Source organism: Manis pentadactyla, chromosome X (genome assembly GCF_030020395.1).
Source record: "Manis pentadactyla isolate mManPen7 chromosome X, mManPen7.hap1, whole genome shotgun sequence".
NCBI classification, from domain to species: domain Eukaryota; kingdom Metazoa; phylum Chordata; class Mammalia; order Pholidota; family Manidae; genus Manis; species Manis pentadactyla.
Genome location: NC_080038.1, coordinates 25,193,116 through 25,218,205, shown reverse-complemented (window position 1 = coordinate 25,218,205; position 25,090 = coordinate 25,193,116). Strand labels below are relative to the sequence as shown.

The 25,090-nt window shown below is 41.3% G+C and overlaps 1 protein-coding gene across 11 annotated transcripts in view; it reads left to right on the top strand.

The window, feature by feature from the left end:
- The window catches only part of DMD (dystrophin), a 2,193,636-nt gene that overhangs the window by 2,093,972 nt on the left and 74,574 nt on the right, over positions 1-25,090 (top strand). For all 11 annotated transcript variants that reach the window (XM_036917975.2, XM_057495970.1, XM_057495969.1 and 8 more), the window contains 2 exons: positions 13,292-13,366; positions 24,142-24,343. In XM_036917975.2, the coding sequence (XP_036773870.2) occupies positions 13,292-13,366; positions 24,142-24,343 (277 nt within the window). The remainder of the gene's footprint in view (positions 1-13,291; positions 13,367-24,141; positions 24,344-25,090) is intronic.

Sequence of the window (25,090 nt, the reverse complement as noted above, 5' to 3'; positions counted from 1 at the left end):
ATTAATGCTTAATATTTTCTATTAGATTTTTCTGGAAGTTTTAGAATGCCCAATTTTCACAAGCACTTGTTTTTAAATAAATTTTAATACCATCCGAAGGTAGAAAAATCTTTCATTTACACATTGAGACACACAGACATACAGACTGGGACATAATGACTACAGTTAGCAATACTTTCCAAAGAACATTTACACAGACAGATAAACTGATACAAAGATTTGAGTTACTGATATCCAATTGCCTTCTTTCCTTTTAGCTTATTTGACTAAAAGTATCTCAGTTTTCAAGAATACACTCTACAGGCGAGCAGTTTACATAACTGGGTTAAGGTCTAGATGGCCCTAGACTAACAGGGCCGATGAAGGCTCTGAACTGATTGGGACTGTGTGTGTCCAGGGGGCTGCAAATGAAATGCAAGTACAATTCTAGCACCAGTCATTTAAAGCCAGGCTGTATTGCAGAAGATAAATTTCTTCTGTTTCAGGGAGTCTAGTTTAAAAACCTCCCAATTTTTGAAGATAATGAACTCAATAAGTAGAATAGATTTTCACCAGAAAAATTTAGAAAACTAGTCCCACATTGCAGTAGTCCACAGGGCTTTTGACTATTTTTCTTCCTTGCCTTAAAATAAATTTAGCTGCATAACCTTATTATATTGTATACTTCCCATTGGCAAGACAGAGAAACAAAGAGGTAGAGAGAAGGGGGCCAGCTCTTGCCTGCTGTGCACTGGCAGTCTGTCAGAAAGCGGTGGGGAGCCCTGGTTATTGCTCCTGAAAGGGGAAAGGGGGACACTCACTCCTGCGGCTTCAGGGCCATCTATGAGACATGAAGGGGAACTCAAGAGCCTGCCTAATTCTCGTATTGAACCTTTAAACTGGTCAAGTGAGAGAGAGGACGTACTTTATATCAAGTAGCCTCCAAGTACAATATAGTTTTGAGGTGATAAAGGAGAGTATTTTCCCAGTAACACTGAAAATTTCGTTTCCTGATGCAAATATATTGTCTACACACGCACACAGGTGAACATGGATCTGTCCCTAAGGCATCGTTTGAGTTAAAGTTAACTCAGTCACGGGGCTGATGCAGTGCATTATCTAATGAAAAGCTCCTGCCATTGATTAATTTTACAACAACTGCAGCTGCTGAGTGATTGGTCTTTTCTTTAAAGAATGATTTACATTTAACATCTTAGTCAGGATCTGATGACTAGTATCTAGTTTCCAGAAAAATTAACACATAACACTGAAAGGAGATCATCATTCTCTGTCACATGCTTCATTTTTATAAACATCATACTATCAACTAGACTGGGTGCATGGGCGTTTGAGTCATGTCACCTGTTCCCCTCTCCCACTACAGTATACAAAATAGAGAAATGAGCAAATCTTATGTTTTTAGATGCTTCAGCTTCGTGAATTGTGTACTGTCTTGGGCTAATTATTCATGCTTAAGGATTTAACAGATTTTTCTTCTTCCATCTCTCAAACAACAACCGTGACAATAACAATCAACATCCAAACAATTTATTTCTCCCAATAAGATTAAACTGTGACTACTGGCCTGAGGCAGAAACATGGCAGAGAAAGTTTTTCGCAAGAAGGTTAATTGGCTTTTATCGTGGTAATTAAGGTCATATTTCCACGGGTGTTCATTTCGGCATCCACTTTATTCATGAAGGGATTTAGGCGAATGGATATTGGTGGAGGGGGGAGGCTGGGAGACCAGAAAGATGGAGAGAGGTGGACAGAAGATATAAATCATTTTTAATCACAACCTTCAACTTATACTATGAGAGAAAGGATAGATTTAGAAATTGTAATTTGAGTTTCAAAACTTCCCAATAGTTGAAAGTCATCAAAACTTTTCTTTTTTTTAAAGGACACTTGTCTTAAGAGCTGTGCATGAGGAAAGAAGCTACTTGGCTTTTAAGGGAGATTTTGCACCAATGAAGAGATAAAAGTATGAACATGTCTAAAGAGTTAATGAAAAACTAGCTGCTGAAAAGTGTTCATATGCAGGTGGACATTCATTTCCAGAGCAATAACTTACATATTTAAAAATTCTAACTCTTATCTTACATCTGGGCAGAACCAGTCTTGTGAATGTCCCATTCAAAACAAAAGTCTTGTTAGACCCCCTGCAGGTCTATTTATGTCTAGAAGAGTGCCTTATCTGTGTTGTGTGAGCCTTCTGTTATAACATTGTTTTCAACATTGAATTAGCTGTCAGTCGGCCCTGTGTCAATGACACCACCTGGGAGCAAGCAAGTGGAACACTGTGATCCAAGATCTCTTTACTGCTAACTTTTTCTCTCCACTCCAAGGAGGATTTCAGGGGATGGATGGTGCTTTCTATTTGGTGTTCTTCATTTCGTTGATTTACAGTTCAATTAATGTGTCACTTAGAAAGACATTTTGCTCCAAGTAACAAAACGTCTGACCAGCTGTATCCTAAGCACACAGAGGTTGGTGGTTTTTGTATAACAAGAAGTCTGGAGACAACAGTAGAGAGCTAAGGATGAGTTCCCTGATGCCACCAGACATGTGGGCCTCTGTTCTGCTGTTCCAGCTTCAGTGAGTGATGTCATGGTTCTGTGACGACTGCTGTCCCCCGCCCCACAGGAAGGAGAAAGGACCTTCTCCCTCTGACGCTCTTTGTCTTCCACTTTGGAAAAGGAAACCCTTCCCCACAGATATCTTCTCAAGCATTGGCCAAAACTGTGTCCACATGGCTACCTCTGGCTGCATTTGAGAACTGAGGTCCTCCAGCCTCTGTAGTAAAAAAAGACCAGGGAGAAAAAATTTGAAAAAGGGTGTTGAGGGAAACAACCTGTGAAATCTGCCACACTCAAATGCACTTGATTCCTCTTTCTTGCTAAGCATTCTCGAGGTTACCTCTTTTCTTTCTCCCTTCATTCCAACTTGTCTATATCTTGGGAAAGTCTTGCTATCATTGTTATGGGTGTTTGAATAAGGAAGCCCAAGCTCAGGCTGCAAGGCGGTAAAGCAAGAGAATCATTCCAGTGATTCACCCATCACAGTGGGAAATGATTTTTAAGAAAATTTAGATGTAGAATCAATGTCATCAACAGCTTAAACCTGGTACAAGAAGGGAAGTTCCTTTCAGAATCTCATTAATTCAAGCCAAATTTATTGAGCATGAGCATTTATTGCCATAGGTGTAGTAAACTAAACACAGCACAGAGTTGCTTCAGAAGTCCCTATTTCCTCCTCAAGAATGAAAGATAAAGCTTCTAATTAGTCATATTGTTCATTTTTATTAGTATTTTCATACATTTCATTTTTATTTCTGTCATATATTGAGTATCTAAATTACCCTTAAAGAAGCCTTTGTGGGCTAACTTAGAATTTGATCACCGTTTCATAAATAACCTGGCTTAAATGGAACATTTTCAATCCCATTAACCATAAAAATGTTCATTGGGATACAGCTTATGTCATGTTGCAAACTACTTTTGTGTGTGACATATAAAAATACACGACTGCCTATTGTCATTATATGTTCATGTAGGTAGGTAGATAAGGGTGGTCATATAACCAGAGTTTTGTATGTGTATATATATTGCTTGGCAATACGTACCCAGGAAATACGTACTGATTTTGTGTGAGTAAATAATTTATCTTTTTGTTTTCCCCAGTTTTTGGAAGCCTGCATCCTTAACCCCTGAGCTGAGCACATGTTTAGGCCTATAATAGGTGCTTAGATAAATGTTAATTGATGATTTCAAAATGTATAAGTGGTTATCACTTAATGAAATGTCACTTAATCAGTCAACAGACTGATTAGTAGTGATTTTGGTGCTGGCTCCCCATCTACTCTTATACTGGAAAAGTACATGTATTAAGGCAGTATTTTTGGTGACAAGATCATTTGGTTTGAATGCATTAGTAAAAGGTGGAGTCCAAAGAATTAATAGCTGGAAAGTTTTTGGAAAACCGAGTTAGAACTGTTTCCATAGAGTAGTTTGAGTGAAAGGCAGATAATAGCTAGTTACTGGACAGACTCCACAGGAAGAGCTTTGACAAAGACAGGAATGAAAGACAGAATGTAACTGAAGGATAAATGAGGAGAATAAGGAATGGTCTGACTGAGGCTAGAATCTAAAAACAAATGCCTTCTGGGGCCAAATTGGTCAACTTAAAGGCTGGAGGTGGCAGAGTGGGAACTGGAGCAACCTGAGAAGCTTCAGTGAGGGCTAAATGGGCCTCAGCTTCCCTCTTGTCATGCAAGAAGGCCAGTCTTCCATTTCTTCCAGAGAAGCAAGACAGTGGGCAATCTCCAGATTTTTAACTATTGACAAGTCATTCAACAGCTAACAAAAGTCATTACGTGAGCCCAAACCAATCAACCGAACAAAACACGGAGAACCCACCTATAGACTAAATTCAGCTAGTTTGTGACCTCTTGTCTTTGGTTACCAGAGAAATAATTGAAAGAGGTCAGAGTTTGGGGAGAAAGAGCCTGTGTTGAAATCCTGGGACATCAGGGTGGAGAAATGAGCAAGCTGAGAAGGTGAGGCCAAGGTAGGAATGTTAGAATTTAGGAAAATCTTGTCGACTTCTACCACTGGAAACCCACCAGGATGAGGCTCGCATGAAAGGAAGTGAGGAAATTTACTACCGTGTATTTTCATCATTAAAGTAGGTGTTCCACAAATTCCCCAACTGTGGCGAAGGATGGTAGATTTGGCATACATAGTGTCAACCATATTACAAAGAAAGTATACTTTTCCCATCCAAAAAGCAAATTAGGGCACACAATTTAAAAAAAATTATTTGTGAATTTGATTATATGAAAAGCTGTACAAAGGTATAAAAATTAAGCCACATTTGATAATTTGAAATTTCTCATCTTTATTATAGAGTAAAATCTAATTAAACTGTCTCTGCCCTAGAGAATCTGGGATGTGTGTTCCCTTATGCAGAGAGTGGGAAGGTTGATTAATTAATGAAGTTTAGAATATTGTTGAAAGATCCTGGGCCAGATTTGCAAGTTCATGTCATTCTGATAGTTCTGTCCATAGCTGGGCTGCCCATGTTTAGGATTGAGGAACACACAGGAGAGCAATGACTGAAGGGTCTGAGTCAAAGAAAGGGAATCATATTGCTCAGTGCAGTAATGAATGGACTGTGTGTTGCTTAAGTCTCTGTCCAGAAGGAGACCAGAAGGAAAAGAGGGTTGGCTTGATTGGGTGTGGTTACAATTGGAGCATGAAGAGAATGAGAAGTGAGGCCACTCAGATTGAGAACCCATTTAGTGACCTTGCTGATTGAAGTTCCCTCTGATGATAAGGATGGCAGATAATGAAGCATTTAAGTAGAGGATCTTTTCCAGTATTGACAAGAAAAAAAGGCAGGCAAAATAAGAGATATGGGAGTGGGGAATGAGGTTAAGGATTCACACACTTTCGGTGTGCTGACGTGGCACTTAATCCCTCTGTTTTCAGTGCCTTATCTCACTCCCAAGCTTAGTTGATACTGACTCCACCATGTCCCGTGCAGCTCCTCCTGAAATTAAACCTCCAGCCTTCCGTCAGGGTGAAGCAGGAGCTGGTCAGGATGCCTGGCTGCGTGGGATGGGGGAGAAGGTGCTTTGGGCTCTGAATACTTGGAACCAAGCCTTGTATTTTCAGCCACGTTACAGTCTTTAGAGGGACCTAGAGCCTCTAACTTTTGAGACTTCACAGCTGTGTAAGTTGGAGTGCTTCTTGTAAATTCCCCCCTCTCTGAGCTGCCCTATCTTCCCCTCATGTAAATTTAGGCTTGGGGTTTTCTCTGGTCTCTCAAATCAGTACCACCAGATCATCTGCCAGGTTTCCAAGATACCAGAGCTCTGATGTGTTCTCATCTCCTCCAGTTTTGTCTGTTCTTTTGGACAGATGTCATTGTTAATTCTTTTTCTGTCATCCTAGTAGAGTTTCTGGAATAAGTAGAGAAACAGGAGTCTGTCCCATCTGCCATGTTTAACTGGACATCCCGAGACCTCAGTCCTTAACATGATGTGCCAATGGGCCTCCCCCTGCTTACCTGTCAGGCCGCATCTGGGGGCCGTTTTTCCTCCTTGCTCTCTGAGTCTTCAGTAGTATTGGCCTTCCCAGGACTCCCAATGGCCCACACTCTTCTCTGCTTAAGAGCCTTTTGGGCTGTGCTGACTTTTGCCCTTCAAATGTTTGCTTCAGCTTCACTTTCTCAGAGAAGCCTGCCTGGCCTGCTCTTCCCTATGTGTGTATTCTCAGTAAGTATTGAAAGGGTACGTAGAAGGATTATGGAGAGATGATGTCTTTTAAAAAGCTATAAGCTGGTTTTGCCTAAAGAGTCTTTTACAAATAATTAACATTATATATATATTTGGTGGGCAAGATTTTGAGAATTAGCTTTCTGATTGGAAGCTTAAGTAAAAGGAACGAGGCACAGCAGGGTCGACATGAAGCAGCTCTCCATTATCTGGGAGAGGATTTGGGCCCCACAAGTGGTATTTGAGATACACAGTTTCCCCCCAAAATCTTTACATTGGCCATTGTTACCGGAGCTGCTTTCTCCAACTTCTTACCAGAGTAGCCAACAATGAGCAAAACTAATTTGAGTATCAACTTTTCCATGATAACCATGTTGTTAAGAAGTAGCGAGATTCTGCTGAGGAAGGCCAAGCAAGAGGACTGAGCCAGAGAGGTTGTGACCAACCCACTTTTTATTTTAGTTGCACTTTTGTTTCAGAGTTGAATTTCTTAAGTTTTTATTTTTGGTTGATAACCTGTTTCTCTTTTCCACATTTGTGCTGCCCTGGATACTTTCTGCTCATTTTCTTCATTTTTTGGGAAGAATTCTAGAGAGTCACTGGTGGCAAAATGAGTAATACCAAGTACCACTTCACATCTGGAAACCTAACTTGATAGTAATTACAAATTCACAGACTTGGCTTTCTGCAGTTCATGCACTTATGAATGTATAATTCCTGTTTATCTCTACATAGGTTTATTTTTTCCCCAGTTGAATAAAGTTCCATACTGGTGATGAGGTTTATTGAGTTTAGGTTTTAAAAGACCTCAAATATATCGAAGAAATTATAGGCCAAGTATATTGTGTTAATGTACCTCCTCTCTCTCTCGGCTAATTCTTAAAAGTTATGTTCCAGAAATTCTTCCTGTTCTTGAAGAGTTCTTAAGGAGTCCCCAGTAATTCTACAGTGTACTCTGAAACTTCTGAAGCCTGGATATTTGGGCTTAATTTGCTTTCAAACTAGACTTGATTTAAATCACCCAGTTTCTCTCAAGCCTCATTAAGAACCAGGGTTCTTGTCTGTTCTAGTGAGTTTGAGCTGGCAAGGATAGTATTTGCCATGCAAAGAGTCCAACAGAACACTACAGAAAGAGTGAGGTAGAGGAATCAGAGATATATTACTGCATTTTAAAATTTATCACCTTCCTATAATGGAAGGGGTGAGGGGGCAGACTGCCTTGTTTTGGCTTCTTTGGAAAATTTGGAAAATTATTAAAATAGACGTGCCGTAGTAGTTTAATTCACATTGTATGCCAAGCACTGAAGTTTGGAAGTGTACCAAACAGAGGTCATATTTCCTCTAAATTTTCTTTTTCACTCATCATCACCTGAGTGATATGGATTATAGTTCTTCTGGGAAATAGAGTGGGTAGGAAGAAACAAAAACCAGAACACTAATTTATCTGTGGAATAATCCTTCGCCATCCAGCTCTTTCCACTCATTAAGTTTATGAGGTCATTATCATTCTTCCTACCTAATAGATAAACATACTGCATACTGAAACTTTGGGCCTTTCCAAAAAATCTCCACAAGCCATTGGAAAGCTGGACTGAAATACTCCTTTTTTAAATTCTAGACCTCAGTTCGGTCCTAGATAATTTTCAAAGTATGATTGAAAGGCAGAAACCAGCAATAAAATTGAGATGAAGGGGCTTACTGTTTTAGTTCTATAATATTTTCTAGATTTTCCAAGACTTTAAAATACTAAGGTGTTTTTCACTATTTTTGCAAGAGCATGTCCAGTGTGTAGATTGGTGACTCAAACTTGATCAATCATTGCTCTTTTCTGCTGAATTTGACACCATTTACCACTACCTTCCACGGAATGACAGTAAAAAATCGTAAAACAGAATTATTTACCAAAGTCAAGAGAATTCATAGGCTAAACAAAGGATCAAAAAAAACCTATTACTCATTTTGCGCCTCAAAATAAAAGCCAAATGGACCATCACTTCGTTAGCTGGTGATTCAACTTGAGAGGGTAGTGGTTTGCTCTTTGCCCTTGTTCCTTATTTTTCTAGATTTCTCTATTTTTAGGCTAGAACTAGCCCTGGGTAAAATAATTCAAGTCATGAAGAAGAATGTAGAGTTCAGCATTTTTATCCTGAAGTGTGGCTTTCCACCAGCTGCCATGGAAACATTGTGTGACTCGTTTCTTGGATAGACTCACTCCTCTTGCTTCCGGTTGTGAGAGCTCGTGAACTTATTACACAACTTGGATCCAAGTCCTGGGAAGGCAGCTCCCAGGGGAAGTGGAGGCCCGCCCCCCACCCCCGGGGGCTTATGATGGGAGCTTTAGCTCCATTCCATATGCATACTTTAGATACTTAGCTACAAGGTCAGTGCCAGCCGCAGCCCAGGACAGTGTCATGTTATCCGCAGCTACACGGCATCTTGAGGTTTCTGTGTGCATCCTACGTACTTGCACATGGCAGAGTCTTATCTCTTCCAGCTGTAAACCAGAGGGAGCAGTGCTGCGAATTCATAGCAACACATGCAGACTCAAACAACACAGATGGGTAACTCTCTTGCGTAAGTCCCAGAATTCCATTGCAATTCACTGGTGGTTACTGGATATAAATTTGTATGGCTTCTATTGTGTTATGATGCAAACTAGACATTTTCCAGCATCTTTCTTTTGTTAATCCTGAATCACTGTGTGAGAACTGTTTGGACCATGGTGCATAAAAACTGGTGGCGGGAGGCATGTTCCCTGCAGTAGGTTGGGGGTAATGCTGAAAGGGTGTCAGGGAGGATGAACTTGAGGCGGAATGTGCCATATAGAAGAATTTGGAAGGAAAGAAAGTTTGGACTGCTTTAGGGAAGCTGAGAGCACTCCTGCAGCAGGAATGTTCCAGATGCTTGTCTCGGATAGTATTCCGTAATGAACCACGCCCTGAAAGAATCAGATCATCCTTGCCTCTCTCTTGGATCTCTAGGTCCTGCATTTTGCCGGTTCTTGATATGAACTGTGAGGTTTGCATGGAGCTTCTGACTGCATTTAGACTATTTGTTCCGGGTTCACAACAGAACAGGAAAACTAGAAAGCAGGGATAGGATTGGGATCATAAGAGAGGGATCTTAGTTTTATGAAAGAAGGAAGATAGTAGGAAACTAGACCAGTGAGAGTTAAGAGACAAGTGAAAAGGAGAGTTAGAAAGAAAGGGAAAAAGAAGAGGAAGTTTTTGCCAGTGTGTTTGATTTACATACTGATTTGCAGAGGGTAGTTCTGCCAAGATATTTGATTGACATATAGTTCACACTCTGTACTTTTCCATATGTAAATGAATGGAAGGAAATTTGGAGTTGGAGGCCTTTTCCTTGGAAACTGCTACCGGCTGGTGTTAAGGGAAAAGTGATCTGTACTTGCCTAGAAGTGGATTTTGGTGTCTCTATGTCATTTATTTTACAGACCCAAAGGGGCTCCTTTCTGAGGGTGTGTGAAGGAACTCTGCATTAGCAATACAGGGAAGGTCTGGTCATATTGGTGAATGGTGTTACAGCCTGGAGGGGAGGATAGGAATTCGTTTCTGGTGGATTAGTTGCACAAGACAACTCATACCATGAGTTGGCTGAGACCACTCAAAAAGATAAGCAGTGAGGACTGGGGGAAACAGACAAAGGAAGAACCATAATTCTTGGTAGCAAGAGAATCAAGTACAATCTGAGGGACCCAGGTAAATCAAGTTCTACTCACCAAATAACAAGGTCTAGGGAAAATTAATTCTCCTCAAGAAGAGGGAATATACCTATAGCCTTTCAAGGCACTTTTAAACATTTGTAATCTAGTGAATACCCTTTATTGGTGTTCATCAGAAACAAGAGACCCACAAATATATCCCAGAGGTGAGTTTTTCGTTGAGGTGACTATAATAGTCATTAAATAATCTAAAAATTTCACAAAATGGAGTATAGGAAGGTAGAAGGAAGACAATATAGGTCTTTATACAGAGTTTATACTTGAACTGGAACAAGAACCTTTATTAAAATGTACAATTAAAGACTGGATTGTACTTGAAGGTGCACATGAATCACCTGGTGGTCTTGCTAAAATGTTGGTCCTGATTCGTAGATCCTATTGGGGCCTAAGATTCTGCATTTCTAACAAACTCCAAAGAGATGCTGATGCTGTAGGTCCTTGAATCACACTTTGGGTAACACGGACCCACACAGGTTCTCTTTGCTAGGTGTTGGCAGCCACGCCTGGTGAGAGGTAGTGTGAAGGTTGCCTTCTTATTCACATCTCGGCTACCAGCTTATAGTGAAGGCAGGTCTCAGCAAGCTCTACCACCTGTGAGCACTTACTAGGCACAGAGCACAAAACCGTCTTAAAGCCTATGCCACAAGCCCAGTGATATCACTGCTCTGCCTTTTTGAGTGTTTGACATGAGAGCCTCACAATCCACACTGGCCGTGGGCCGCTAACACAATGGTTCTGAAAGTGTGTTCCCTGGACTAGCGGCATGGGCATCACCTGGAAACTTGTCAGAGACGCACATTCTTAGGCCCACCCTAGACCTACAGAATCAGAAAATCTGGGAGAATGGCCTGGAAATCTGCATTTTTAACCCTCCAGGTGATTCTGGTATCTCCCAAGTTTGAGAGCCACCGCTCTAACAGCAGGATCTCGTCAACCATCTAATTGAATTCAGGCAACTAAGAACCCAATGAATCCCGGCTGGACATTTTGAAATCTAGCCTAGGGCACGTTTTCTAAAGGTGGAAGGCCTGCTAGATTCTTCTTCCCCCTATTAATGTAAGGGCTGGGACTGTTTCTAAACTTTTTTTTTGACAGTCCTCATATTTTATAAGCCACTAATATCACCAATGCAAAGCCATCGAACATTAATTAGGATAATTAATGAAGCCACCAGTATAATAGGAGCTAAATATATCTGAAACACTTACAGTGGCTGCCTCTGGAGTGAGGCTTTTTGATTAGCTGCTAGCCAACCATCCCTGGAGTGTGTATTCCTGATTAAGACAACTGACCACCTCAAGCATAGCCTAAGTTAACACACACATACATCATATATGCCAATGAGGGGTTTTATTAAAACTTAAAATCTACTTGATTAAGGCATAACTTAAAGGCAATAAAATGCATCCATTTTCATTGTACAATTTGAGTTTTGACAAACGTATACACTTAGCATAACCTATATACCAGTCGAGATGTATAACATTTCGATCATCTAAAAAAAAAAACCCTTGTGTTCTCTGTGGTCCCTTACCCACTCCACCCCATTCTGGGCCACCACTTTTCCCGCCTGCCTTCTGTCAGTGGGGGTGAGATTTGGCTATTCTACAACTTCATATAAATGGAATCAAACAGTATTACTCCTTGTGTGTGGCTTCTTTTACCCAGCATAATGTTTTTCAGATCAGTTCATGTGGCTGTATTATCAGTGGTGACTTCCTTTTTATGGCAGAGTAGTATCCCATTGTATGACTATTCCACAGATTATTTATTCTTTCTCCTATTGGTTTGTTTCCAGTTTTTGGCTGTTAGAGATACAGCTACTATGGACATTCACATACACATCTTTCTGTGGACATGTTTTTATTTTGGGTAATGATCTTGGAGTAGAATATTTGGGTCATGAGATAGATGAGTGTTTAATTTCCTAAGAAACTTCTAAACTGGTTTTCCAAAGTGGTCATACTATTTTACATTCCCACCATGAGTGCATGAGAGTTAACAGTGGCTTCCCATCCTCGCCAATTTTCAGTATTGTCAGGCCTTTTGATTTTAGCACTGAATATTTTAAGGGAAATTGCAGACATTGTTTTTCTCCCCCTTAATTTCAACTTGGGTTTTCATATTTCTTTCAAATTTCTTGTTTTCTGCAAGGGCCCTAAAGGTAATAATGTTGACCCGTGTGACTTGGATGGGGATTAAATTATTTCCCTTTCTTAACCCCCAATTAGAATAGGTTTGTGGGTACCGTTGATTATGGCAGTTAGTCATGTTTGCCAGTGTTTTTTTCTTTCTTTCATTCTTTTGTTCATTTATTCATTTGGCTGGTCAGTCCCCTACCTGTATGAAACCTGCTTTTTCAGAGAGCAGTTGTATATTAAAAAATATGACAGAAGTAGGAGACAGGATACTTGTCTTCAAGGAGCATTTTGGACGTTGGTTCGTGAAACATGAATACACAGAAACGCTAAAAAATAAATGTAGCCCAGTGTACATCGAGGCTTGCACAGACTTGAGTAAGGGCATCGTCTAAATATAGCTTCTTGCTAGGTAAGGTGAGTTGCGGCTTGGTAGACAGGTGACTGTAGAAACCACAGTAGCAGAAATTGCTGAGTTGTTATTCTGTGCTGAACATTAGCTTGATTCCATCTTAGAATATTAATTAAATGTTTATTTTAGTCCCAATTATATTTTAAATACACACACAGACAGACACATAGGTTGGGTAAGAAATTCTCAAAACGTTAACAGTGAATATCTTTGGGTAATAATAGGATTGTAGATGATTTACTTGATTTTATATTTTCATTTAACTTCTAAGTTTTCCAAAGTGAGCATGTTCAACATGTATAATCAGAAAAGGATGTTACAGCACCACTTAATTGTTAAGTTCTAAGAACTATTGTAATAATACTTTGCTTCTTCTCTTTTTTCTTGTGTAGCAAAATTCACTGCAAGAGAGCCAAGATTATGTCTAGGAAAACATACCTGTCCTTCTTTTCCCTTTTGGAAACAAGGACCATATGAACACCCTGCAGGCTATGTCACTGTACTCCTTGATAGAACTTAGCTTTCCTGATTATCAAGAAATAATAAGACATGCATTTTTTTCCTTTCCTGACTTTGACAGAATTTCATACCTCGAAACCTGGGACATAAGGGAGATATTTTTTCTTCCTAACCCATTGTTGTTGTTGTTGTTGTTGTTAATGGCAAATCATTGGGAGTTTTGTCTTTGCTTGCTGATGAAATAACAAACGGTCTTTGTTTTTTCTCCCTTTTTTCTTCAGCTGACCTGAATAATGTAAGGTTCTCAGCTTACAGGACTGCCATGAAACTCCGGAGACTGCAGAAGGCCCTTTGCTGTGAGTACTACCCACTGCTTGAAATACTTGATAGTTACTGCTAGCTTTTAAAAAAAAAGTGGGTTGGGAGAGTTTCATTTGGGTCTAATACAGAATATACCTCGTGTCCATAAAGACTGGAGGCACAGGTGAATCTGTATAAGATCATTAAGAATGTCCACAATCTCCTAGTAATTTTTTAAAAAGTGATATTGTCCCTATTTCCAAGCTTTATGGGTGCCGTGAGGAAAAGTGAAGAGATAATTTCAAAGTCATGTATTTAGTCATGTGACAGTGGATGACACAGTTACCCCAGCTAGCTGTGGGGGTGAGGTTGAGAGAAGGTTTGCTACATGAGTTCAGAAAGATAAGTAGACCTCATTACAGAAAGAGTCTTCTAGTCAGAAGCAATAGCATGTGCTGACACATGGAGGCCAGCGATGCATTCAGGAACTGAAAATATGTCAGCGTGGCTTAAGCACAGAGTTCCACAGAGAGGCTGTGGTGAAATATTTGGCTGGAGAGACAAGCGGGAGGCAGATTGTGAAAGGCTTTTTAAACTGAAGTAAAGCATTTAGAGGTCAGTAGGGAGCCATGCAAAGGGATGACATGATGGAATTTTCATTTGGAAACATCATCCTGCTGTGGAATAGAGTACGGATGAGGGGCAGGGCAGGGTTGTGCAACTCTTGCGCAGTTTCAGTAATTGAAACCAGCAACATGGTGGCCTGAATTGGCACAGTAGAAATGGAGAGAAGTGGAAAGAGTTGAGAAACACAAAAAGTGGAAATGACAAGCCTTAGTGCTTAATTTGATGTGGTAGGTAAGGCAGAATTAATGAAACTACTTAAGTGCTCGTCTTGAGTGAATGGGGAGTCCCCTGGTAGAGTTGGCCTTATATCTCTGGCACTCAGGAGAAATATATAAATAGTATTTAGGAATCACTAGCACGCAGATGCTCAGGGAGCGTGTAGAGTGAAAAGAAAAAGAGTATTTAGGACAGAGGACAAGTATTGTAAGAGGCAACTGCCAAGGAATGGCCAGATGTAAGAAGGGAAAATAGCAAAAGGTTATAGTGCCACATACTGCATAGAAAGAAGGAGGAAGGGGTCAGCCACCAGGTCACATGTTGCTAGGAAGTCAAGATGAAGTTGGCAAAAGTGCCCATTGGTTTTAGCAGCAAGGAGGTCCTTCCTAACTTTGACAAGATTTTAGAGGTATAGTGGAGGTGGTAAAGTGGGCTTAATGTAAATCAAAAGTGGGAGCATAAGAACTGTTAGTGTGGACAGTTCTTGGAGGAATTTAGTTGTCAAAGGGGAGGGAAGAGGGGATAGTGATCTGGAAGGGGCTGAGGAGTTAATGATATATACATACATAGGAGTTGATAGACATTTGACTCTATTTAAATGAAAACGAGAAGAAGAGAGAATGAGATTCAAATTATTGGTTTAAAAGGAGACAATAAAAGGTGAATTCTCAGAAGATGGGGCAGGTGATCCAGAACACAAGAGAAGGAAGGTCCAAGTTAAGCTCTTCCTGTAACTGTAATGGGTGGGGCTGAGGAAAGGATCTGTGTGGGTCCAGATAACTCAGGAGGCCTAGGGGCAGGAAGGTGATGGATGTCATGTAGAGGTTTCTGTTCCCTGCATGAAGGTGGAGAGTTCCTGTCCAGCAGTTAACAGCAGAAGGCAATAATTTTGAAGGTAGCCTTACCTTTGTGGAAAACAAAAGAGAGTGCCAATTTGAGAAGCAGTATCATGGAGCCCGGAGTTGGCTGCCCATTTTACAGCTACACCAGTCTGCGGGAGTGTGGTATTTTTCCAGGCACGCTCAGCAGTCAGGAGCCAGATGGTGAGCAGAGGACTACTGGGCAAGAGAAGTGAGGATTTGGGCAAAAGAGTGGTTAAGTGATTGAAGTGATGTCTATCAAGTCTATATTAGGTAGGGGAAGCTCTGAATTCCAGTGGAAGTGAGTAACTAGGAGGTAGAGGGGTCAAGAGGCCAACTGTCCAGGGGGGTAGAGGAAGAGGTTATGTGCAAGTAGCTGGAAAGTCAAGAAGCTGTGGTCAGAAAGTAGTGTAGCTAAACATTTCAGAAGTGGAGCCATTCTGAGTGATGAGGTCCAGGATATGACCCTATCAGTGGGTAATGGAGGTGGAGAAATGTGAATTTCCATGGAGATGGAATAGGAAGTGTAAGAACTAAGAGGCTAGAGTGATGCACGAGTCATCCCTGCTGGTATTGAAATCATCCAGATTCAGGGCCAGAACTGCAGAAGAGAGGCCTGTGACTCCTCTGCTAAGTCTTCAGGAATGAAGGCATCTGCCTGGGGGGCTCCATGGAAGCTAACAGAAAGGTGGCCAAGAAGGCTCGCTGGCATGTGGTTTTTCACATGAAGATGGAGGAAAAAGTGTCCTGGAAGTGGAATTATTTGGAAGGAGAGACTGTAGGCTTTTCCTCTTCATGCACTGGATGCATGAGAGGAAGTAAATTTAGGCTTCCGTTTCCTTATAGCTTGTAGTCTGAAGCTATCATTTTTCAGCTATAGAGCTGCCTAGCTTTAAGTGGTTTTTAAAGGGCTCCACAAGCCTAGGATTTCCTTGGGGACTTTTAACGTAACGTAGCTGGAAAGATGCAGTTTTGGGGTAGGGTGAAGTCACAGGGCTGGAGAGAGAAAGTCTTCTGTCTCTGTTTCTTCTGGCCCTGCCCCATCCCATAGATACAGCTCTCCATTGATAAAGGGATAATTATGAAGTGGTTTTGTAAAGTATATAGTATATTCCTGTGAGATCCTAAAAGTTCAAAAGAGATTATCTGCTATTCCAGGTTATCCTTTGAAAAAGCCCAGAAGTAGACAAGATGGAAAACGTTATAATGACTGCCCATTTCCCAAACATTCTTTTTGACCTGGGATTTAGGCATTTTTCCATTCTCTTGTTTTAAATAATTCTGTTCACAAATGTATCTTATTGTCTGTCATTTCAATTCATGTTGATGTCCTCTAGATGTTGGGAAAATGGGGAATTTGATATTACTGTAAAATGTTTTGGCCATTTGAGGTTATAACCTTTTAACAAAGTTAAGTTCTCAATGTAGAATTTCCACTTATAAACAGATTTGACACTCTCAGCATTTCCTTTCAGAGCATGACTTTCTTTTTCTTGAAAAAGATTTAGGCATGGCAAAATTAGGGTGTATTTATCTAAATTCAGTACTGATTCTCAGGAATGGTAGAAAGGTTCCATGTGTAGTGTGAATGTAGTATGAAGTGCTCACCAGTCCTTTTATTACTGAAAACATGTGTGGTCATATAACTAACTGTTCAGTAGATGATTTAAGAATTTCCTCCTAATTTTATATTTCCTTCGGTTTATCTTCCGGCCTTTTTGTCATTTCTATGCCTGCGAAGCCATAATAAAGAGCTATTGTGCCACAGGCAAATAAAACTTGTCCTGACTAGCTTTTCCAACCAAAGGTCACTTCTACTAACTCTTACTTTAATGAAAATGAATGATGTTATCTCAGTGATTTCCTGATGCCAGTGAAGAGTTTGAATTACAATTGAACATAGCAAATGTTCAGTGCTACCGCCAGTAAACACTTGGTCTCATTTTTTCACTTCACTATCAAAACTTCAGGATTACAGAAACTCAAATAACATACTTTTATCCTGTATTGAGAATTTGCTATTTAAGCAGTGAGCATCACCATTGGCCTGTCATGTCCCCAGTCTGTAATCGGTTTCATATTGCATGACTCCATACTGCCTTTCAGTGCATTGTGAATGAGAATTAAACTTGACAGAAAAGCAGAGACAAAGAGAGAATCTTGGTAAGAAGGACTCATAGGCTGGTTCATTGAAACTTATGAAGAAGATAATCTCAGCTTTCTCTTTCTCCTTCTGTAGTGCTGGTGACATCCTATAGCTGTGTGGCTTCTAAAATTAAAAATATAGTCAACTTCTAAGAGCAGAAATAAAAATACACTTAACAAAGCACAGGGATTTAGTTTATTAGTGTGTGGTGGACTGGACAGAGCCCCAGCCATAGGGCTAAGTATACAGTGGTTGATAAAAATTCTGCAGACAAGAAATAGAGAACAATTTGCTTCTGTTCAGCAACTGAGTCACACAGTAGAGAGATTTTGTACAGCCTGGAGTTGCCTGCATCATGTCATGGCTGCTGGACTCACCCTCACCACAGCAAAGCAGGTGGAAAATGTGCTCCCTTCTTGGCAAGTGCACCTCACCTTTTGGCAGTGCACCTGAGGATAGCATTAGACAGGGTTTGGCTGCTAAAGAAGGGTCACAGGACCCACGGTAGCAGGACTGACAAATCTCCAGTCAGCTGCAGGAAAAGGCTCCAGTTTGGCAACAGCACTGAAGTCAGGGTAGGTACCCACAGCCCCAGCTGACGTCTCTCAGCAAGGGGACCTCAGAGGCCAGTGTAATTATGCCTCCCCCAGAAAAATCTACTGTCCCCATAGACCATGTATTATTTTCCACAGAGGTTATTTCAGAACTCGAAACATCCTGAGGACAGAGCCAAACTAATTTCCTCACATTACATGGTTTGACCGCTGTTGGTGTCCAGTGAGAGGGGTCCTGGGCCAGGACCCATCTCTCTCTCAGGTGAAGCCCTGTAGTCCCATTTACAATTGGTCCAGTGCCCAGGAGAAGCATGCTAGGAAAGGAATGGTTGACCCTTCGTTCTGGTGCTGAAGCTGTTACAAAGCACCTTGTAGCTTCCATTTCCAGTTACCATTTGAGGAGGCTTGCCATCCTTATTTTTCCTCCTAGAATTGGGCACCCTTGAAGTGCTCTCTTTGCACTAGAAGGTCTTTTCTATCAGTTTATCTTTTCTCATTCTACCTGGCCAGGTATTCCCTGCCCAGTTCCTGATTATCCTAAGGTTTTTTTTATTTCAAGTGCTCCCTCCCATGCCCTTTGGTGCACCAGACATGTTGTTGCCATTGTGTATTAACATCTTCAGTGTGATGAGGAAATAAACTTGAGATGCATAAGGGTTGAGTCTCCCAAGCTAACATCATATGAATAGTAGTCACTCCTAAATTGACTTTGGTTTGAGTGTGCCCCAGACATGTCTATAACCATCAAGTTTCTGGCTTTTCCATCTCAGGGAATTAGGCCCACCAGATTAACCTTAGTTCTTCCTCAGTGATCCAAGCATCCCAATTGTCCCTCTACCCATTTGTGGTTTTCCTCATGCAATGGAGCAAATAGCTATTTACTCTTATAAATAATACTATGAAAGATGAGATACAGCATATGAACCCTCTACTATACACCCAATACCTTTCTGAAACATTATAATTAATGGCCACACAGTGTTCATTCAGATTATTATAAATCAGTGTCCTCTAGATTTGACTGGAATACACAAGGGTACTTTTCAACACAGGTCCCTAATACGAGAAATGTCCTGTGAATCAGGAACCAATAGACATAGCCACTTTAATATCACTCCACGGAGTCATGGTCACAGTCAGATTCATCCAGTGTGTGGGATAGATCGGTCAGCTGTCCTGCTCACTTCTTGGCTCTTTAAAGGGGCACCTGAGTGATAGCTAAGGGAGCATACTAATCTGTTATGTTAAGCCTCTTTCTAGGCACTAACATTATATTAGATTTTCCATTTTAACATCCATGTGGTGGCTTTCTTCTCTTCAGCAACAATCTTATCATTAATTTTTATTTTTTATTTAATTTTATTTTTTGTTTTGGTATCATTCATGGACAATGACATGAGCAACATTGTGGTTACTAGACTACCCCCATTATCAAGTCCCCTCCACATACTCCATTACAGTCACGGTCCATGAGCGTGGTAAGATGCTACAGAGTCACTACTTGTTTTCTGTGCTATACTGCCTTCCTTTTGCCTCCCCCCCTATGTTATATGTGCTAATCGTAGTGCCCCTTATTCCCCTTATCCCTCTCTTCCCACCCCCCACCCCTAGTCACTTTCCCTTTGGTAACTGTCTTATCATTAATTTTAATCCGAACCTTCTGCCCACACATGAAGTATGTCCCTGGGGTTCAGCCACTGAGCGAATCCATATTTAGCTGTTGGCAAGGGAAGACATGCCAGGGCTTCCCCTTCAGTGTCTTCCCAGTGATAAAGGGTCAGATTGGATCAATACAGAAAAATGGGGTTATCCTTTCCTCTGGGCAACAAACCATTTGTGATAGTCACCTCCAATTAAGTGAGGTGTGGGGAAGGAGTAATCCATTCCATCAGCCCCTGTGGACTTCTTAAACTTATGTTCCAACTAATAGGTGTAATATCTTGTTTCAAAATACTACCGGCCTTTGAGACTCTTAATTGTAGCCCCAGTCCAGGGACTACTAGGTACGTTATTGAAAAAGGAGATGTGGTGAAGTAGGAAACACCTGTAAGTTCCCCACTTGAATAATCTTTTTAATTGTAATTGGTCTCACAGGCATAGCCCATTTATCAAAAGTGATAGTTGCCCAGGTTCCCTTGGCTGGAACTCCACCTGCAGGCCAGAAAGGGTGAACTCAGCCAAAGGAGATGCTGAATTTACTAGAGCTTTTGCAGTCACAGCCAAGGCAGTGAGTTTTCAGCAGACCTGCCCTCAGTTTGCAGTTCCCTTCTAATTCATTTTATTAGCTCCTAAGGTTCAGGTTCTACCATCTCCAGGTGCCACTAGAAAGTTCTGTTATTGATAACCAATTGCAAAGCCTGTGCTACCTCAAACCAGAGATGGCCTGGCAACCATCAATGGTTCATTTTCATCCATTTTATCAGAATCATCTTTTTTTTTCTTTTTAAATAATACCTTACCGGTATTTTTAGCTTAAAGTGTGTCAGGGGGTCTTCTAAACAATGTCACTTCCGACCCTAATTGCGCTTGCAGTAGCAGTTAGGTCTCAGTTGCTAAAACAACTCACAGATATAAACAACTTACAGATACACAGTTCACTGCAAGAGAAGGCTACACTATACCATCAGCATTAAAACGAGGCTCCGCATCAAACCCTCAAGGTGCCTTGTAGCATGGGGTCCAGAGAGGCCAGGTGCGGGCTCCCAAGTGCCCTTTCTCGGTAAGGGCTATACCAGGACGCACTTTCTCTGTTGGATCAAGAACCACCAAGGCGAGCACAAACCACTTTGAAAACCAGGGAGCACATATTGGCATCCCAGCCAGGGTTTCTTATAGATAGCCGGTAACCTGGGCATATCCTTCCAAAGTAGCCAATCCCTAACCCAGTGGCTTCCACAGTTCTCCAAGACCAGGTAAAAATGGCCACCGTTACTGCCAGCAAAAAACACTAGTGATAACCTGTAACCCACGGCTACACAGCCCAACACAGTAAGTCACGTCTTCTCATTGTTTTGATCAAGGCTCTGCGTTGTTATAGCTATTTTAGCGAAACATCTCATGCCAACTCCGGAGCCTCTGGAATTAACCTTTCCAGCACAGATAACTACATCAAAGTGCTCTAACTTTCTTGCTGGGCAAAGATTCGCTTGGAAAGCCCTTCAGCCTGCAGTGTAAGTGCACAGCCTGGTTGTGATGTTGGCAACAGCCGCCTCTTCCCACAGGTCTCTTCTGCTGGGGCAAAAGAGTTGGCCAGCACAGAGCCATTACCCAATGGTCCCTCCTCCGACTCTGCCTGCACTGATGAAGTCACAGGATTGTTTACATATTAACACAGAGTCTCAGGCGGATTCATGGGATGAACCTGGATTTGTGTGGGTACCTTAGGACTTACTGCCAACTTTTTGGTGCTGCTTTTTTATCCCACTGTTACCTCTAGTAGAGAATGTGGGAGGGTTTTCTTTTTCTGTAAAGTCTGTGACAACACCTTCAGTGGCCCACCTTTCTGCCGCACCCCCGGGTGTCCTGCCATAATACCCAGGGCAAGGCCCCTTATTTCTGGTCTCAGTTGTCATAACTGCAAAATGATTCTAAAGGTACTTTGTAGTTCTCACAGCCTATGATTATATAAAAGACCAAAAAAAAAAAAATCAGCCCTGCTCTTCACTTGTGGCATACACAGAAAGGAACAGAGTTAGCATTTGAACTTGGAATGCTGAGAGGATGATTAGACACAACCAGAGCCTCAGGAACCATTATTGGGGATCTGATGCTTAAGTCCTCCCCACCCTCATTCCCCGCTCCATTTTCTGCTTTTTCTGCCCAGCAAAGAAGGTCCTAGAGAGCCAGTCCTTCCTCTCCTGTTCCCACTGTTTCTCACCTCCACAGCCCCCTGCCTGAGGGGCACCACCAAATAGCCCCTGTTCTTCAGGGGCATCAAAACCTATAACATCCTGTGCTGTAAAAATAATTTTGGAAAGACAGGATATATTAGAACATACTTGGGTTTTTATATAGCTTTAAAATCTATTCCCTAGTGGGGAATACACTAAAAGATGTGTGTATCTATATCGAGAGAGTTACTTGTTCCCAAAATGGAAATTCCTAGCTTCAGCTAAAAGCTAGTTTCACAGAATTGTGTCTGCTGGTTGCTTGTTGAGGCTTCTAGGAATACCTAATCATTATGTTTAATGCTTCATCAAAAACTCTCAATGTATTCTTTAAGATGCTTGTTCTGAGCAGCTAAGTACATGCCTGCATGACAATTATATTGTCCCTATTGATTTTCTCACCTCTTTTCAAAGTTCATAGTATCAGCTATGTATATCTAAATGGATGTCTCTTCAAAATTGTTCCATGAAAGTCGAACTCTGTTTGATATGTTTGTTTTGGGAAATGTGTTCCCTTTTTTGATAGACTGTTCTTGAGTTTAACCACATCCAGTTTTAGCAGAGCATACTACACAGTATTTCTCTCCTAACTATGTCATCTTCTGCTCCTGTTATTTCCGAGCAATTGCTTTGCTCCCCTCTGGAGCTATTTATACTCCAAATTTCTGATTCTGTGTGTTACCCATTCCCCTGTACAGAGATGTGAGTAGCCCCGATGAAAAGAAATTATGCGGTCTTGCTTCTGGTTTGTTTCCATCACATGGAAATTAGACTCTTAATACAAAATGTGAGTCTGAAAATGTTCATGAGTTAGTTCTCATATCCTTGGATATAAAGCAAAATATTTATAACGGTTAAGGGAGGATAACAAAAAAAATAATACAGAAAATGCAAGAGCCACCCTTAGCTCCTTTCAATATGTAAAGAAACATGTGGGGAATATTGGTATTTGGAAGAAATCCATTCCTCTCTTTCACTCATGGAAATAGTGTGCTGTGTGTCTAAATGTCCTCACTATACACAACTGAAAGTGTGCCCGCCGGGGACATTGAGCCCACAGAAGAGAGAATGCAAGCTTGAGTGTTCGCCTCTGTGCCTCTCTCCAGCGTCCCATGCAGACCCTGCTCAGTCTTCCCACTTTCGAGTCCCCCTGCCTGCTTGCATTGTCACCTTTCTAATCCATGTTTCTTTTTCCTACCTGCATCCCTCTCAAATCCTGTTCCTTTCTGCCACCTTAAACAAAGTTTTGGCTCCCACGTAAAGAGGTCATTTGTTTATCTTGCGAGCAATGAAAAGGAGTGGGCTTTGATAGGATGAGGGCTAGTCCAGGACATATGAGGGACACTGGTACTTGGAAGCCCAGAGGTTCAGTCCCGGTAATGGCAAAGTAAGAGAAACTCCCATTTCTGCCAGCAGCTCTCCTGTGTCATGCTTCCAGGGAAACTTCAAAGGTTGCTATTTAACTTTTTAAAAGAGAAAAACATGCACTACATAGGCATTAACCTACGTAGGTATTAACCACTATTTTGTGTTTTTTTTTCTCTTAACATTTAATTAGAACTAACCACAAATAAACTAGTGAAATACATTAAAGCTTTAAATTTCCATCTGTTTAGTATTGGGCAAGCTGTTTACTGACTGGGATGGCCCCTGTTTATCTGCAGTTGCTTTTCTAATTGTATTGCCGCCTCCCCCTAGATGCCAAGAGAGATTTACTTAATTCCCATTGATTTTTTTTCTCTCAAAAGACTGAGAATTCAGACCACAGCTTAGGTGTTATAAGGTGTTATAAAAGCAATCTGGCTAATAAATTAGCTTTAGAGAAAAGCATCTTTCCCTGACACCCCCCATCCCTCAAACTTGTAAGGTTCTTAGAGGACTTGAAAATTACATTGTAAGATGCAGTTTGAAGATGAAAGGAGAAATAAGTGAGTGTAAGGTCTGAAAACTGTACGTATTATGCCATTACCTTAGTTGGCTTATAGAAAATTGTAGTGAAGTTGATTGTTTTCTCACCTAATGTTAAGTTAGCAGAGAGATTGTGAGGTGACTGATATTTCAAGGCGAAAAACATTAAATAAGTATGAATGCATAGTTGGAACTAGAGTTTACACAACCCTAACCGTACAGATTAATCAAACGGACCTTCTCCAATACTAATAAAAGTATTGCCAGGAACTCTTAAAATCTCCAGTACAGCAGTTTTTTTTCTTACTCGGATGGAAACGACTCTGTTCCTGTACAAGACTCTCGGTCCGCTGAACTATCAGACACTCCCCAACACTTGAGGAGTTGGAATTGTCTCTTCACCCACATCTTCTCCCAGTGCCAGTGGGATTTGAATACAACCTCAGATCCTGAATACTTGTCAGACTTAAAGCTGAGGGATGAAGCTAAAACACTTTAAAAGAGGGTAGGGTTTGGGTTTGGTGTTTAAAGGGTATGAGATAACCATAGTTAGGATTCTCAAAAGAAAAGGAAAAACAGTGAGAGGAGGCTTTTCCCCTTTGAATCACCTGTGATTTTATGTGGCTTTTGCAGTGGATCTCTTGAGCCTGTCAGCAGCTTGTGATGCCCTGGACCAGCACAATCTCAAGCAAAATGACCAGCCCATGGACATCCTGCAGATCATTAATTGTTTGACCACTATTTATGATCGCCTGGAGCAAGAGCACAACAATCTGGTCAACGTCCCTCTCTGCGTGGATATGTGTCTCAATTGGCTGCTGAATGTTTATGACACGTATGTATGACAAGCTTTTTTTAGACTCGACCACAGGAGGCTTAGTTTACAGAATGGTGAAGGTGTAATTAACATCACAACGGGGGCCCCTGCAGCAGGACCTTCTAGAAATACAGTCCTCCAGGTGAGAGTTTCACGGAGCCATGTGACCTAATATGTCCCTGTAATAAACCATTTTTGCATTTATTACCGCTGAAAAATATATCAATAAGCTAGGAAGTAAGAGCTAGAACGTAGGTTGCTCTCAGAAAACAAACAAAGCCCGGAGATACTCACTTTTCACGCAGTAGAAGGAATCAGGGTGCAGCCACGGCTTCCCTCCCCTTCTTGCCTAGGTATTTGGAATTCCTCCATCCACACTGGGAGGGGGGGGTGGCTCCCTCTCACTGGCAGAAATGGATGTGTCCCTGGAGGTGCTGCCACACCTCTCACCAGAACTGGTTAGTGTTAGCTGACACTCGGGAGATTTCGGCAGAAGATTCTGAATTGATAAGCCAAAAAAAGAATGAAAACAAGCCCTTCACGTGGCAAACTCAGCTCCTCAAACTGAGGAAGTTCTTTCTAACAACTTCTACAAAGTTTCATCTTGGCACTTCCATTCCTCACTCTCTCTTGGACAGCCCTCGTTTCTTTCTTTTGGATTGCACATAGGAGGTATCCGCAGTTCTACTTTCTGCGTTGGGCTTCATGAAGACAGTTGAGGGAGGAAGCAGATGGAATTGGTCTTCATCTTGATTGAATTCTTCT